The following is a 15,039-nucleotide window of genomic DNA, read 5'->3' on the forward strand; positions in this document are numbered from 1 at the left end:
AAAATTTGCTTTTATTTTGATTTTTCAAAAGTTAACTGAATCTGTTAAAGCATTCGTCAATCTGGCAACACAAGAGGGTATTGCCCATCCTTCAACGAGAAAAGAGGGACATGGCAGAGAACAGAACAAAAGCGTTTTTAGTAATGGAGTAAGCAAGGAGAAGAGCGGAGTGTTGGGTCGCAAACGGACTGTGGTGTTATTTTGGTGGTGGAAATATCTTGCATGTGATTTATTATCGCCATTACGATAAAGACAGAATCATTGGTGAATTATGATTTTACCCCAAGAGATTCTGCTGAATGTGGTGCCGTATAACTGTGGCTCGATACCCAGTCTGCTGCAGTACTCGCCCTTCTAGCTCACTTCATCTTTAAACAAAAATAAATATCTAGTGTTGTTTCTGTTCTCCAACTGCCTTTGGATTGTTCAAGCAAGCCACTGGAGATAACCATGCGTTTTTTAGTGTTACTAGTTTGCATTCATCTGGTCATACAGCTCGCCATCTTCAACCGGTGAGTCATATGTAAGATTGCTCCATCATCGGATTCTCCTTGCAGGATGTTATTCACCTCGAGCAGAGGCCATGAAATATGTATCCGTTTGAAAAACTAGTATTTCTCTCTTGACTAAAGTCCATTTTTCTGGTATATTTGGGTGTTTCTTTGCACTGCAAACTGTAGCAATCGTCGCTCAAGTGGTTTTGACGGTAGGGGGACGACCCTTTGTTCCTTGGAAAGTCATGAAACATTAAGTACCCTGTACATTTTTTGGTAGACTTTCCAACGTCATTATAAATGCCGAGTGCCAGCTTCAAGTTCAACGGACTGAATCGTCTCTGCCATTTCCCGGTTTATTATCATTTATCACGGCACGGTTCTCTCTCGTACCGATGGGGTCGCATTAAAAGAGAAAACAAGCAAAAAGAAATAAAAAGTAGTAACGTAGTTTGCTATGTCATTTTTTCATGAGTAGGTTCGTTACTCTTATGCGTTTTGAATTCTAAGAAGAAACTCTGGCTTTCTCGAACTGAAATGTAATGGCTTTCTCTCTTTCAACTAGACGTGATGATGACATGTTCTCGGTATATTGCGTCCTACCTGGAAACAGGAAGTGGTTGGCTTTACACACGCCATAATATTGTGGAAGCTTGATCCGCCATCCTCACTTGCCGACTTTCATTCTGATAAGTGGAGCCCTTTGAATGTCCACACCGGATGACGAGCCTAAAAACCTGCTACTACACTACTGGAGCCACTATCTTTTGAATAGAATGGCGATCGCACAAAAACAAAATCCGCCCCCATCAAAAGCCGGAGCGAAAGAGACAGGAAAGACAAAACCGGAAAAAGAAAGAAACGATTCTCTCTAATTTTGGCTTCCCTCTCTTGTTGTCGTTGTTTTGTTTTCTGCCAGTCGAGTGGAATGATACAACGAACCGAAACTCATTCGAGTTACGAGACGAGGTACCCCAAATTGTCGATGGCGGTTTTACGTTACGTTGAACACCACCAATGTCCATCAATATTCGGAATTGGCTCAACGACTTTGTGTGTGCTCTCATTCCGGTTGGCATGGTAGTAGCAACAGCAGTTATTGGGTCCCGTATACCTTCGTCCTCTATTACATGCTACCTCTCGCAATGGTAATGATGTTAGAATTCCAATTAAAAGGTTAGGCGAATAGAAATGGTGCCCTTTTTTTGCATTTTTCCAACCCACCACGAATCAGCAGTTTTCCCTTTCTTTCCGTCTCCCATCTTGCATCCAAAGCGACGTCATTGAAAACGCGACGATTGTGTTGTCCACAAGAATGGATTTCTCCCATTAAAATCCACGCACATTGCAAGCTAACGTGGAAATCGATTTGCCCTTATGAAATAAGAAAAAGAAAAAAAAATCTTCTGGCTAGAAAAACCTTGGCCCAATTTGGTTAACGTTGTTGTGCGTGGGTGAAATCCAACCAGTATTTACCTTTTTGTTGTTTAAAATATTCTCTGTGAAACCGCAAGGTTTGTCCACGGATGACGGCTGGATGATTTGAATTAGAACAAACGTGAGTTCAGCAGATTTTTCTTTAATGCTCTATGTGTGTCGATTGAAATTCAAGGTACGAAAACGGGTAACCGGTTGAACGAGTACGTCCTTCACTACGAGACGCTGGATTACGATGCGGACGCGGTTGCAGCCCAACACAGTCGAAATAGACGAAGTGTAGTCGGAGGAGAAGAAGAATCGTATCTTCGGCTCCACTTTCGCAGTCACGGGAAACCATTTCGTTTAAAATTGAAAAGGGATACATCGTCGTTCAGTTCTGACGTCCAATTTGTGTCTCATAAAGGCCATCCGCTGGACGTCGATACCTCGCACCTCTACGAAGGGCATCTCCAAGGTGAGCACCACAAACCTTGTAGCGTCTTATTTTCTAAGTCGAAAACGATCATGCTGTGCAAACGTTCTGGCCATGTGTAAAAATATCCAACGTGCTTGCATGGTTGGCCATGGCAGACTTGTTGTACAACCGGAATGCTTAAATAAAAACCAGTTTTAGTAAATATAGTTGACCACAAGTTCCGTTTGATTTCGAAATTCTCACGCGATTTCTTAGCAATGGCAGCAACATTACGATATTTCCCATGTGGCCGTAGAAAGGATGCATTTTATTTTTACTAAAGGCTTCTGCTGTTGCGTGATAGATGAAAGAAATCAGTCTCGACTAATTGACTCACTAATGGTCTTTTCCCTTCGATTCCCACAGGCGAACCAAAAAGCATGGTCTATGGATCGATCATTGATGGTATCTTCGATGGCAAAATCCACAGCCAAGATGGCGTCTTCTACGTTGAAAAGGCCACCAAATACTTTCCTGACAACAGCACAACTGCCAAGTTTCATCGTCGCAATCCATTTCACTCTATCATCTACAAGGAAGCGCACGTCGTCGATCCTTATGAACAACATCGCACAGGTATTTGGCTACGTTTGGCATGTTTCTCTTTTCCTACCGATTATCTAAAGCCAACAGGAATTTTTCACGCATGTGGATCAATGAGTTGCTACTGACAATACGTACTCCCTTTGTTTCCTTCTCCGTCCTCCCTTTTGTGATTCATAGGACATGTGGGCGGTTGCGGTGTGACCGATGAGGTGGCCGCCTGGATGGACGACATTCAGCACGGAGCAACTGACGAGGAAAAAGAAGACGAGAAAACCAACGAGATCAATACGAAAGACCGAATCGTCGAGCTTGAAGAGAGTCTGCACAAGAGAGACCATCAAAATGGATGGAAAACGGCCCATCCTCGATCATCGGCCTGGTGGTACAAGTATAGCCATCAGGCCAACCAGCCGGATGCAGATCCATCTGATGGGGGACGGCGAGACAGGCGCTCAACTGTCAAAAACAACGTCAGCAGGACGACGTGCTCGCTTTTTATTCAGACGGATCCGCTGCTGTGGAGGCATTTTTACGAAGCGGAGAAACGTAACGCAGACAACACGCGTAAAGAGATCACGTCACTGATCGCCCAGCACGTCAAGGCAGTCAATGCAATTTACATGGAGACTAAATTTGATGGAAAATTTCCCCACCGCATGACTCGATTCGAAGTTCAACGGATCAAAATAGATGACGACGAGGCCTGTCAGCCTAACTACATTGGAGAGGAAAACAAATTTTGTTTGCCCAACATTGACGTCTCCAACTTTCTTAATCTTCACTCGCAAGGCAATCACGAAGATTTCTGTTTGGCTTACGTTTTCACATACCGGTAACGTTTTTTATTTTTGTCCTTCGGTTATCGCGTGTCATCGTCGGAATGAAAACATTTCTTCTTTTTCCTTTGTTGACTTTTGGAATTTCAGTGATTTCACTGGTGGAACTTTGGGTCTCGCTTGGGTTGCTTCACCCTCTGGCGCTTCCGGTGGCATCTGTGAACGTTACAAAGTCTACACGGAGAACATGTCTGGCTACCCGCGAACCACCAAACGAAGTCTCAACACAGGCATCATCACCTTTGTCAACTACAATAGTCGCGTTCCGCCGAAAGTCTCGCAACTCACACTAGCTCACGAGATTGGACACAATTTCGGTTCGCCTCACGATTATCCTAGCCATTGTCGTCCTGGAGGTCAAAATGGTATGAACGAAACATTCTAAGTTGACATGAAGATGGAAGTTCCGCCATTGTCGTGTTGGCGAATGCCTTTCAAGAACGTGTCCAATTGACTGACGATGCGATTTTTCATTTTCTTTTAGGTAATTACATTATGTTCGCATCGGCCACTAGCGGCGAACGGCCAAACAATTCCCGTTTTTCCAATTGCAGCGTGGGCAACATCTCGTCCGTTCTAGATGCTATCGAGGAAGGCAAAAAGAAGAATTGCTTCACGGGTAATGATCGCGCCCTTACGGCTGATGAGATGGACTAACTAATGATAGCTTTTTTCGTCTTATTTTTCAGATTGGAAGGGTGCTTTCTGCGGTAACAAGATTGTTGAAGATGGCGAAGAATGTGATTGTGGCTATGACGACGAAGAATGCGAAGAAAAGTGTTGTTATCCTCGCGTTGTCAGCGAACCAGATAGAGCCCTCAATCCAGCTGCTCAAGGATGCAAACGTCGACCGAGTAAGAAACGATAAATAGTTTGCTGGCCATGCCGTTCCACTGACACGAGGACATACTAATTGCTGCGAACACTTCTCTCATTTTCTTCTCTCTAGGAACGCAATGCAGTCCGAGCCAAGGCCAGTGCTGCGACCGCAGTTGTAACTTTGTTCCGGTTACTTCACACCAGCAATGCAAAGAGGATGGCGAATGTAACGGAAAGGCCTTTTGCAATGGGCTGTCTGCCAAATGTCCTCCGCCGCCTAATAATCCTGACGGAACCGAATGCAATGGCAATACACAGGTATAAAAAGTGACGCATGACAACACGCAAGGATCAGTTCAATTACAACATTTTTTTTTTTAAAATATTTTTGTAGGTATGTCAAAGCGGTGAATGTTCTGGATCCATCTGCTCCAAGTTTGGCATGAAGGAATGCTTCCTCACGTCGAACGTCATAGACGACAAACGCAAACTCTGCGAATTAGCCTGTCAAATTGGCAACGATAACACGACGTGTAAAGGCACCTCTGAACTGTCTTCCATCACGAAGTTGCCTATTGGCATTTCTTTACGTCCAGGATCTCCTTGCGACAACTACCAGGCATTTAAAAACAAAGCTTATCTTTCCCTACAGTTCGCCTTAATAATAGATTTTTCCTCTCCTTGTCTAGGGTTACTGTGATGTCTTTCTCAAGTGCCGTGCGGTGGATGCCGAAGGTCCTTTGGCTCGATTGAAGAACTTGCTCTTCAATCGTGAAACGCTACTCACCATAGCTCAATGGATAACGGTGAGTTCTACAAACTTGTTCCACGCTCGCCCTTTCCTCCCATCTCGGTGAAAATGTTGTGAGATTGTTGTCATCCTTTTAATTATGCAGGAATATTGGTGGGCTGTCTTGCTTATGGGTGTAGCCTTTGTCCTCTTTATGGGTGTCTTCATCAAGTGCTGCGCGGTTCACACCCCGTCGTCAAACCCGAAGAAACAGCCTGCCTTGAGTATCACGCATACTCTGCGACATCCGTACAGCACATTGCGACGGAAGCGGCATCAGCATCCACAGCAGCAGCAGCAACAACAACAACATGCAAACCCGTCAGCTCCGTACATTGCTGCTCCTAATCCAGCAGCTGGTTCTCACGGTGAACCAAGAAATCAGTATAATCGACCCAAAGGTAGCAACCCATTTTTTCTGTTTATTTATTCATTTCTTTGTTTTTGTTTATTTTTTACGAACCTATTCGATTCTAACATAGTTTGTATTAATCATCAGGCGGTCCAGCAAGTGGATGGGGTCATAGAGCCGAATCATCTCCGTATGCTTACTCAGGGGGCCAAGGGGGCCGGGCCAATGCTTACGAAATGAACGTGCGACAACAGCGGGTGTGACAAGTTTGATTCACTATTAAATGGTCATTAGTATTTTCTTTCGACCTCCCCCCTATTCTCGTTTTTGTTTTGTCCTTCCTCAGACGAGAAGGCTGTTCTCATTTCTCGGATGACTCGTATTCTCTATACATTTAATTATTAGATCGTCATGTCCTTCCATCCACCAACTCAATCCCTGATAGACATTGAATAGTGTATAGCTGCCTAAATTGAACAAATCATTTACAGAACAGAAAATGATCCAAAACAGTCGATTCGCAGGTACCGTCCCTTTCCCGATCACCCCTCCCTCCCATAATAGGAAGAATAACCCTCCTTTTTTTGACGGACCAATTTTTCTCGTTCTCTTTATAAAAAAAAAGAAGAAGAATTTACATCTCGTCCTTTGCAGGAATATCATTTGCGTATTATCATCGGTCTTTGATGTGTTGTTGAACGCACCGGAATCCGCAGACAAACGTGTGTTGATTTTTTTAATCAACACGCGTCACAACAATTGCTGCTTTCCCACCCAGTGCGGTTCTACCTACTTGTCTCTGTATAAGTTATACAGTATACATATTTCCGAAATGGATTCGATGGCGTCGTCGTTTTTAACCCTCCACTCTCCCCCTTTCCCCGCAAAGCCACAAGTGACCTTTTGAAAACACGAAAAGTAGAAGTATTACCATTACGTTTCTAGGAATCCTTCGTTGTCATTAAAATTCATCAACACTTTAAAATGGAGGGACTTTCCGTGAAGAATATTAACGTCACGCAGGTCAATTTGTCACAGAAAAATATGGAGATCAGAAACAATTTGTAGTTCTCAGAGTATTTGAAGCCTGGCACGCCAACATGTCAATGTATCACCAATTCTATTTCGTTTTCCCGTTGGAGATTTTTGTTTTCGTACATGCACATCGTATAGGAAGTGCTGGGTGTCGTTTGTGCTCGATAGTTTGATCCCATTATTCGCCTCCGATCATCTTATCTCTTTCTCTCTACAACTGTATATAGTGTGAATGATTTATCAGCTGTTTTAAAAGGAGTGAAAAAGAAAAACATGCTCGTTCCTCTTTGCCATTTTTAAATACGTGTTGTCAGTGTAGCTTGTTGCATCATTAAATTCCGATTGCAGAAAAGAACAATCTCGCCGTCTGTTTCTGATCACACCCTGACTTCAGAATTTGAGTTCTTGCATCCCCGAACAATAGCTTTTTCCTCCTTCAGCTTGCCATTTTTTCTTCCATTTTATTTCTCCGATAAGGCGATAATCGACACAAAGATTGCGTATTCGGTGCCACTCTGCCACCAACACCACTACTACCCCCTCCATCAACTTGTCTTTCATTCGTCCTTGTTATTATTAAACAAAACAAACAAAAAAAGAAACTAGATGTGCTGGAAGAACAATACAACTGTGTTCCCTTACAAACACATTTCGTTTTATGGAACATTCTTTCACATATTGGCAAAACCTTATTAATCGCAACATAATTGTTTCTCTGTAACTGTACAACCATACCTTCACCGCCTACACTTACCCTGTTATCTCTAGGCGAACAGAGACTATAGAAACACTATTCATTGTGTTTCACAAGCAGTGTGTGCTTTTTCACAAGTACAGTCTTACTAGCCCCTGCCAGTGGTCCAAATTTGATCTTTGTCGGTTTTTTGAGTCCATCAGACTTGGGTAACCTTTTAATTAAATGTTTCATTACCGATTCTTTTGGTTTACGCTTTTTGTTTTGTTTTGCTTCAGACCCCGTCATTGGATGAAGAAATTGGATACGCTGCTTAACAGGTTGAAAGAGACCGTTCTCGTTATTTGCGGCCAAGACGAGTTGTCGTGGATCACCACTGTCATTGCCTGTGGAGCTACTACAACTTTGCTTGGTGCTACGGACAATGGAATCAACAACGTCAGAATCTATTCTCATCATGTTGACGGTGATTGACTCGATACAATCTCTTTTTCTTGAAAACTTTTTTTCCAATGTTTTGCCGTGAGAAAAGAGTTGAATTGAACGTGACGAGGTCCTGACCAAAAATTGATCTGAGTTTAATAACATTCATTCTGATATTGTGCATGTCGATTCAGCCATTTTAGTATAAGTATTACACCGATACCCGTCCATTTTCACAATTCTACTTTCAGGTGTGACGCCACTACACAGTCTGTGAGATGGGCACAAAGGAGCAAATATTCGAGAAGCGAGAAGAAAACAAAAAACAACAGAGAAAAACGTATTTTTCTCGCAAATCGTCTCAACTCCTGAGTTGATAAAATACGCTCATACCTGGTGTGAAATGGACTTGGACAGTATGTATATGTAAATCCTAAGTATTTGAACGCAAAAGAGAGTTTTATGTTTAAAAGCTTGCTGACGTAACAATTCACTTTGTTTTATCAACAATTATTCTCCGACCGTTTCACCACAACCGAATTAGTAGGCAAGAAAGCTTTGTTTGAAATTGTCTTTCTTTAACAAGAAACCAGTGAAACGAAGATGATGCCTCTTTCCCAAAACAAAGATTGAAGCATTGTTTGTTTGTTGATGATTTAAAAAATAGTTAATTTTTATTTATTTTTTTATAGGTTTTATGCTTTATTGGAAACGGATAATCCGTACAAACACATGTATGCAAAGTTTTCTGACAAAAACAATTTACGATCTGATGAGGCTCGGAGAAACTTGTCTGTGAGCAGGAAACGTATACCACGTATCCTTGGTGTAACACTTGTCGTAGATGGTTTCGTTAAAATCTTTGCAGATACGACATTCATCACCACTAGCCGTCTTGACGGAAAATGGCCTTATCATCTTCACAATCCGATCAAAAACGTAATCCAAGTTGTTTGGAAAGCCGGTCTTGTATATCGTAGTTACCAAATTATCGTGTATTTTACTTAGCTCCGTTTCCCAGAAGATTGGAACAAGGTGATTGGCTGTTGAAGGCTCGTCTGGATATAGCTGATCAACCAACTGATTTGACATAACGCACCTAATGTATTCGTAGCGATCGTTGCAGAACGAACAGACTGTTTCGAAAAGTGGTCTATCAGTTAGACTGTCTCCGCACCGGTGGAAATGACCCAACATTGCGAATTGCTCGATCGTCTTGTAAAGCAAAGTTGTCACGACTTCTAGTCGTTTAGGCGAATTTGGTGGGTACAAATTGAGCAAGTCTAGCACTCTATGGTTCTCGTAGAAAACAGTGCGGAAGACTTGGATCGGCGGCTCGGTTGTTGATGGCCGAATGGGGCACGCTGTTGGATGGGAGCTAGATGGAACCTGTTCCCAACAAAATGACCTGGTAGGCCAGACTTGAGGTATACAAGGCGGCTTCGGCTGAGGAATACATGCGTTCGTATCTATTATGCAGGTTGACGGACAAATATCATTTATGGGACATATACCTGTTATAGGAGCAACATTGGTTGAGGTAAATCCATCTAGTGAAGTCCCAGCCTGATAATTTCCGTATGTAGAATACACTATCACCCCGGTGGCCATCATTAAACCAGCATAAATAATTAAAATGAGGGTCACGAGAAGTCCTTTTGGTATTGGAACATCAGCCGGGTCAGCGATCATCTCCACACTTTCATCTGAATCCTCGTCTTCAAAGTATTCCTCCGCATTTTCTTTCGTCGACTGCTCGTTTTGTGGGTAGTCTTCAGAGTTGTCGTAAGAAGCCATTTGTTAGTGGAACCAGATAGTGGTGCGCAAGCAGAACTTTGTAAACAAAAACGTTAAGCTATGTTATACTGAGAAAACGGAACCTTCGTTTGGTGCTCCTATTTTCAGTTTCTTTTTTACTGGATGAATCGTAGCGATGATTGCATTTATAAAACTATTTGAAATTCTTTTCGTCTTCCTTGTTCACATATATTTCACGCACAATAATTGCAATTGCAATTCGATAGACAATAGCTAAGGTAGGTAAGTAGGTATATGTTTAACGTGCGACGAGAGCGGCTGGACACTAGCCAAGTTATTTCACCTTATCACCTGATATTTTAGAGTTTTATAGATCCTGTACTAATTCCGTCTGCTGGCAGAAAGAGAATAGTCGGTATCCCCGTTACTACTTCTGGCATATTTCATGGTCTAACCACTAGAGGTCTACGCATTTTTAGGAACTCTATTCCTTGGAAGTAGAACCTTTAGTCGTGTCGGCCATGTCTTTGCCAGTTGACAGTTCGTTTATTCTCTATAGTAAAGGCAGTATTTATTATGACTTTTCATTGTTACTAGTTTCAGTAAAAGGCACTAAAATTTTTTTCCAAATTTCCTAAGGAATATAACCAGTAGGAGGATTGCACAGATTCATGTTTTATTTAAGCCACATAAGCAGAAATGTTTATACTAATGTGAGTTTATTTTCTTAATACAGATTAACAGTCATACATATTGGAAGAAGTTTATGATAGAAGTCGGATTTTTCAAAATACCAAGGCTTGGAATTGGACATTTCCATAATTAATTCACATGCTCTCCCGTTATGGTATTACTCATATGTAAACTGAAGTGTATACCTAGACTATTGGTATTCTATTGTTCTTCTGTGGTCCTGTTTCCCCTTGACTCATATTAAGCAAGTAGGATGTCAAATTGACGGTTAGTTAAATTGCAGGACAAAACTTGCATAACTTTGTGTTCAACATTTGTGGATTGCAAGGAGGTTTAACATTGGAGAAACGCGAGCAGCAGTGTATCGATTACATCCGGCGTACGGTCGGCCGTGATAAGATCGTGCTCGTGCTGGTAAGCGGTGGAGTCGATTCCGCCGTTTGTGCTGCACTTCTCCAGGGTGACGACTCGTAGCGAGTGCAGGCCATTCATATCGATAACGGTTTCCTGCGTAAAGACGAATCCGAGCAGGTCGTCACTAGTTTACACCAACTCGGGCTCAATCTTCGGGTAATTTTAGATACTTCTTCTGGACCGTTCAGAATCTTATGATTGGAAAAAATTTTCAAAATTCGTCGTCCTGTTACATCTCGGAATCTGTTTGGGCATAGCGTTTTGGGTTTAAATCCTTACAGAATTGAACGGCTACCTTTGTCGAATGCTTTGTTTCGTTTACATCGATTATGCTTCAAAGGTTGCGTTTAAGCAACAAGAAGGTATTGTGCGTGTCCACGTACGAATCATGGCTTAATGGGTGAGCATCAGATTGTGGCGCTGGATGATTATGGATCAAATCCCATTAGAAGTAGAAAGTACACAATATGTTTGCTGATTCACTTTATTGAAGTTATCGCTGAAGTTTACAAGCGTCTTTGTAATTTACCTTGGCAACTTTAAATTATTACAAGTGTGAACATGTTACCTTTAAACTCCTGGTAAAAGTTGAAACTTAGAATGTGTGATTCATTGCTCAATGGTAGAGCATCGGTGCGGTACGCCGAAGGTTTAGGGTTCGATTCCTAATAGAGTCACGTTACATTCCAATGTATAAATAAATATCACCGAGAAAAAAAAAACGTTCGCAGCATTGCAATGTCTTCGGATATAATTCTGATTTATATGTTACAAAATCTCTTAACAGTTAAGTTAAGAGTGCCTTCACTAAAGATCTGTAAAGTCCTATTCTTCAAAGGTGCTGTTGGTCGCACGTACTAGAACATTTCAACTTAGATGAAGAACATGTAGTTGGACACATACTATGGTGAGTATTCCTACTAAATTTTTTGTTTGTTAATAAAAACAATTAAAGTGATATGCATTACAATTTCTCGACGTGTAATCTATCATGGATACTTAGTTCCACATTACCAGAGTGGGATTCGAACCCAAGGTATACACTATTCCAAGTCCAGCGCTCTACCATTGAGCTATGAGAGATATTACATTCAAACCTAAGTCTTCAACACATTAAGCTAACTGTGCAAAGTTGTACATACGGGATCAAATATCAATGGGGGGGATATAGGGGGGGTTGCCAGAAAGGTATCGCATCCGCCTAGCAACTCCAAGGTCCGTGGTTCGATTCCCAGTAGGTTCCTGGTGTCCTGGGCTTCCAACCTTCCCAGGTGTCTACCTTCCACGTCGCCAGTCGGGTCGAGAAACTTCCCCATTACGAAGTAATGGGATGGATATTTTGGCAATCTTTAATATAATATCCAATAACAAATTTTAATAAATTTTCATTTTGATTTGTTGGCGTGAATGCATATTTTGTTACTTGTACACTTTACAACGGAGTTCAACCGCTGGCATTGTCTGCTGAGGGGCCTAATACCTACTGCTTGGTCAATATTAATGTTATAAGATTATAATACGTATTCTCTCAAATGAAATTTTCGAGTCCAGCTTTCAACTCTTTTTTCGGGATTTGAACCCTAAACTTTTTGCATACCATGCCGATGCTCTACCACTGAGCCATAATTCACGGTAACCAGGGATCTATATTTTCGTGTTAATTGAGTTGAAAAAATTTGGACTCAGAATTTTTTTGTAGCATGATTCAAGATAATTTCCTAATAACATGTGCACAATAAATCCATCTTATAGAAACGCAATGAAATTACAACATTCAATTTCATTAAACGTGTTAATTTTCACCCGGGATTTGAACCTAAGACCCTTGAATCCGTGCACCAATGTTCTGCCACAAAGCTATGATCCTTGATATTAAACTATTCAGGTTAGCATATAGTATTACGAACCTATAAAAATTGCCTTTACAATATTATCTTTTCACGCCTTCTAATATTTATGCAACATATATTGTAACTCATGGCTCAACGGTTGAGCATCGGCAATGTACGCCGAAAGTTTAGGGATCGATACCCGAATGAGTTAAATTAAATATGTATGTAAAATAATTCTGCGGATAAATAAAATTCTAGTAAGTATGAGATTCATGTATGTATAACAGCAAATTACCATCTCCAGGATTGTAATTAGATCGGTGGTAATTCAAAAATTCTCCGGAACTCTCAGCCCCTCAACTGTAAACAAGCAGTGTAAGATTCCAATTCTCAAAGGGCAGTAATGTAAATACAAAAAAGGTATAAAAGACAAGTGTTAAAAGAACAAACGAAGAACATGCACAAAATAATACATATTGAATATTTTTAAATATTTGTATTGCTTAAGTAGTAGTAAGTAGTTTAAGGCAGTACCTCCACTTGCCATCAACCAAGACAAGCCGAGACACTGCCTCAATTGAATTCGAACCCCCGGGGAGATTACCCGGGGCGTGGCTAAGAGAAGCCGGAAGAGGATGGAAGGTTTCGGACAAGTTTTTACGTGAGCGATTAACCGTTAATTCGGATTTGTGGGTAGCCTCTTCGCCCTCCAATGATATCATAGAACTTGAGGACCCCCACGTCCCCTTTCCGGACAGCGCACTCACAACCTTTGCTGCTGATCACAGTAGTGGCATGACCCCCTACGGGCTTATCACAAGTCAAGGGGAAACGGGGCCACAGAAAAGAAGGGAGCCCAGATATACACTTCACTTTATAAAATATTTTATATTTCATCTTCAAGATGAATCAGCGACTAAAGGTAACGAGTAGGTAGCGTCCTTTGAAATTTCCATACGCCCTTCCAGCTGTTATCGTTTTAAAATCTCGTTCAAGTATGTACCTCTTTTGATTCAGTATGATTATTAACCTGTGTCGGTCTAAATGAAACGAAACATTAATCAATTTATAAACGATTGCCTATAAATACGTATTCAATACAATCGTGCAATCCTTCCTTACCTCTTGTTCTGGAGAACTGATAGTATTCATTGTATTCAGGTAATGGATACAAGATCCAGACTCCATCATTCAGCCGATAATCACGGGACCTCGACATCGCACTGCATCGCATATCCTCTACAAGAAGATACCCATTTCCATGGCACACTATCGCAAAAAAAAACGTATAAGGCATACTATCGCTAAAAAAAAACGTATAAGAGATTAGTGCCGATACCCCGAGAATATGGTGCCATCTTTGGAGGGAATTCACGGAAAAAGTTGGTCGAAATCCGTTTTGGGAAAGCATAAGGGAATATAGTTTTGATAAAATTCCTATTGGGAAATTCGATGAAAATCACAAATTATACTGAAAATTGAAATGCCAATTACGTGTAACTGATTTCTTTTCTCGTCAAAGTCATTTTAGCAATATTATGAAATTGATATTGAAAAACAGCAAGTCCCTGGTGTCCAGAGCCTTTACTGTTAGTTTGTACTAAAATGGGTAAAATATAGAAATTGATGATCTAAATATGGGTATTGAATATACCAATAACTGAGTAGATCCATGGTGTTAACTAAAACTTAGCATACTTGACATCATGCTTGCCAACTAGAGAACTGCTGCTTTTGTTAAGAGTTGGTGCAACTAATGTTGATGGACACTAGCTACAATCCTGTGATCAGCTGGAATTATGCAGAGCTCTGATAGGGCTTCAATCACATCTGGGATTGCATCCAATTTTGTCAAAACCACTCAATAGCTTGTAACATCAGTGTTTAAGATTGTTTCTCTCTATTTTCATGAATTTCCAGAATGTCACATAAAACTTCTACAAAAGTTTTTGATACAAAATATATCCACCTATTTAGTTTACTGATTTTGAAATAGTTTCTTTCTTTTTACCTAGAATACCTCTTTTGTTACATTTTTAATGTTTCCTCGGAATCAGGATATTTGGCCCATTTGAGCTCTATTAAGTAATTTTTATTCACAGATAACTGGTCAGCATTCCATGGGCTTTAACCTAAAGATAGAAGAGGCAGATATGGGTTAATGTAGTTTTTAGATTAATTAACGCCTAGGAGCAAGTTGGTACAACTGAGCAATTGAGCATTAATTCTAGTTCAGGTACCAAAACAAAATCAATGTCTTCTATCAAACCCTCTTTCAGATCCATAGAATTTCTATTTTCAAAATAAGCATTCACGAAAAATTTAGCGTACTGAAGGCTTGTCGGTGCAATATATGTTTTTCAAAACCTGGGTTAAGCCATAATTCCCCATTACTTCGACGTCCTCGGTCGTCTGGTCCAGAATCCACCGCCAACACCAAGATTAGGCAACGTTGCCAT

At 41.0% G+C, this 15,039-nt stretch overlaps 3 protein-coding genes across 9 annotated transcripts; 1 reads left to right on the forward strand and 2 right to left on the reverse strand.

Annotated features, from left to right (window-relative positions):
• The first annotated feature begins 1,639 nt into the window (after positions 1-1,639).
• On the forward strand, positions 1,640-7,411 carry LOC116916909 (disintegrin and metalloproteinase domain-containing protein 10). Its single transcript, XM_045169266.1, has 12 exons — positions 1,640-1,670; positions 2,107-2,388; positions 2,755-2,964; positions 3,112-3,766; positions 3,861-4,135; positions 4,255-4,389; positions 4,460-4,624; positions 4,720-4,907; positions 4,984-5,208; positions 5,279-5,395; positions 5,486-5,780; positions 5,879-7,411. Exons 1-12 carry the CDS (start codon positions 1,640-1,642, stop codon positions 5,992-5,994), a joined length of 2,694 nt encoding a protein of 897 aa, XP_045025201.1. The 3' UTR covers positions 5,995-7,411.
• A 1,160-nt stretch (positions 7,412-8,571) lies between these two features.
• Positions 8,572-10,098, reverse strand: LOC123470122. 2 transcript variants are annotated; one of them, XM_045169857.1, is made up of 2 exons: positions 9,764-10,098; positions 8,572-9,655 (listed from the first exon to the last, which is right to left on the reverse strand). In XM_045169857.1, exon 2 carries the CDS (start codon positions 9,573-9,575, stop codon positions 8,646-8,648), a length of 930 nt encoding a protein of 309 aa, XP_045025792.1. In that variant the 5' UTR covers positions 9,576-9,655; positions 9,764-10,098; the 3' UTR covers positions 8,572-8,645. The 2 variants fall into 2 exon arrangements, with proteins under 2 accessions (XP_045025792.1, XP_045025793.1); XM_045169858.1 differs by having other exon boundaries at positions 9,189-9,329; positions 9,398-10,089.
• Positions 10,099-13,452: 3,354 nt separating this feature from the next.
• LOC116916911 lies at positions 13,453-15,022 on the reverse strand. 6 transcript variants are annotated; one of them, XR_004390905.2, is made up of 7 exons: positions 14,912-15,022; positions 14,592-14,712; positions 14,279-14,517; positions 14,075-14,211; positions 13,920-14,017; positions 13,703-13,849; positions 13,453-13,620 (listed from the first exon to the last, which is right to left on the reverse strand). XR_004390905.2 is itself a non-coding variant. In XM_032922215.2 (7 exons), exons 3-7 carry the CDS (start codon positions 14,286-14,288, stop codon positions 13,490-13,492), a joined length of 492 nt encoding a protein of 163 aa, XP_032778106.1. In that variant the 5' UTR covers positions 14,289-14,517; positions 14,601-14,712; positions 14,912-15,022; the 3' UTR covers positions 13,453-13,489. The 6 variants fall into 6 exon arrangements, 4 of the variants coding, with proteins under 4 accessions (XP_032778106.1, XP_032778104.1, XP_032778107.1 ...); XR_004390904.2 differs by having other exon boundaries at positions 14,075-14,180; positions 14,235-14,517; XM_032922215.2 differs by having other exon boundaries at positions 14,075-14,180; positions 14,601-14,712.
• Between the last annotated feature and the right edge of the window lie 17 nt (positions 15,023-15,039).

This window comes from Daphnia magna, linkage group LG2 (assembly GCF_020631705.1).
Source record: "Daphnia magna isolate NIES linkage group LG2, ASM2063170v1.1, whole genome shotgun sequence".
Lineage (NCBI taxonomy): Eukaryota > Metazoa > Arthropoda > Branchiopoda > Diplostraca > Daphniidae > Daphnia > Daphnia magna.

What these genes read in the sequence shown, in the direction of transcription:
- LOC116916909 (XM_045169266.1), top strand. Translation starts at nt 1,640, where the DNA reads ATGGTAATGATGTTAGAATTCCAATTAAAAG. An exon ending in CTACGAAGGGCATCTCCAAG is followed by an intron (nt 2,389 to 2,754) that starts GTGAGCACCACA and finishes CGATTCCCACAG; the next exon opens with GCGAACCAAAAAGCATGGTC. An exon ending in AAAGAAGAATTGCTTCACGG is followed by an intron (nt 4,390 to 4,459) that starts GTAATGATCGCG and finishes CTTATTTTTCAG; the next exon opens with ATTGGAAGGGTGCTTTCTGC.
- LOC123470122 (XM_045169857.1), bottom strand. Translation starts at nt 9,575, where the DNA reads ATGATCGCTGACCCGGCTGATGTTCCAATACCAAAAGGACTTCTCGTG.
- LOC116916911 (XM_032922215.2), bottom strand. An exon ending in GATGGCACCATATTCTCGGG is followed by an intron (nt 13,850 to 13,919) that starts GTATCGGCACTA and finishes TTTTTGCGATAG; the next exon opens with TGTGCCATGGAAATGGGTAT. An exon ending in TCAGTTCTCCAGAACAAGAG is followed by an intron (nt 13,621 to 13,702) that starts GTAAGGAAGGAT and finishes CGTTTCATTTAG; the next exon opens with ACCGACACAGGTTAATAATC.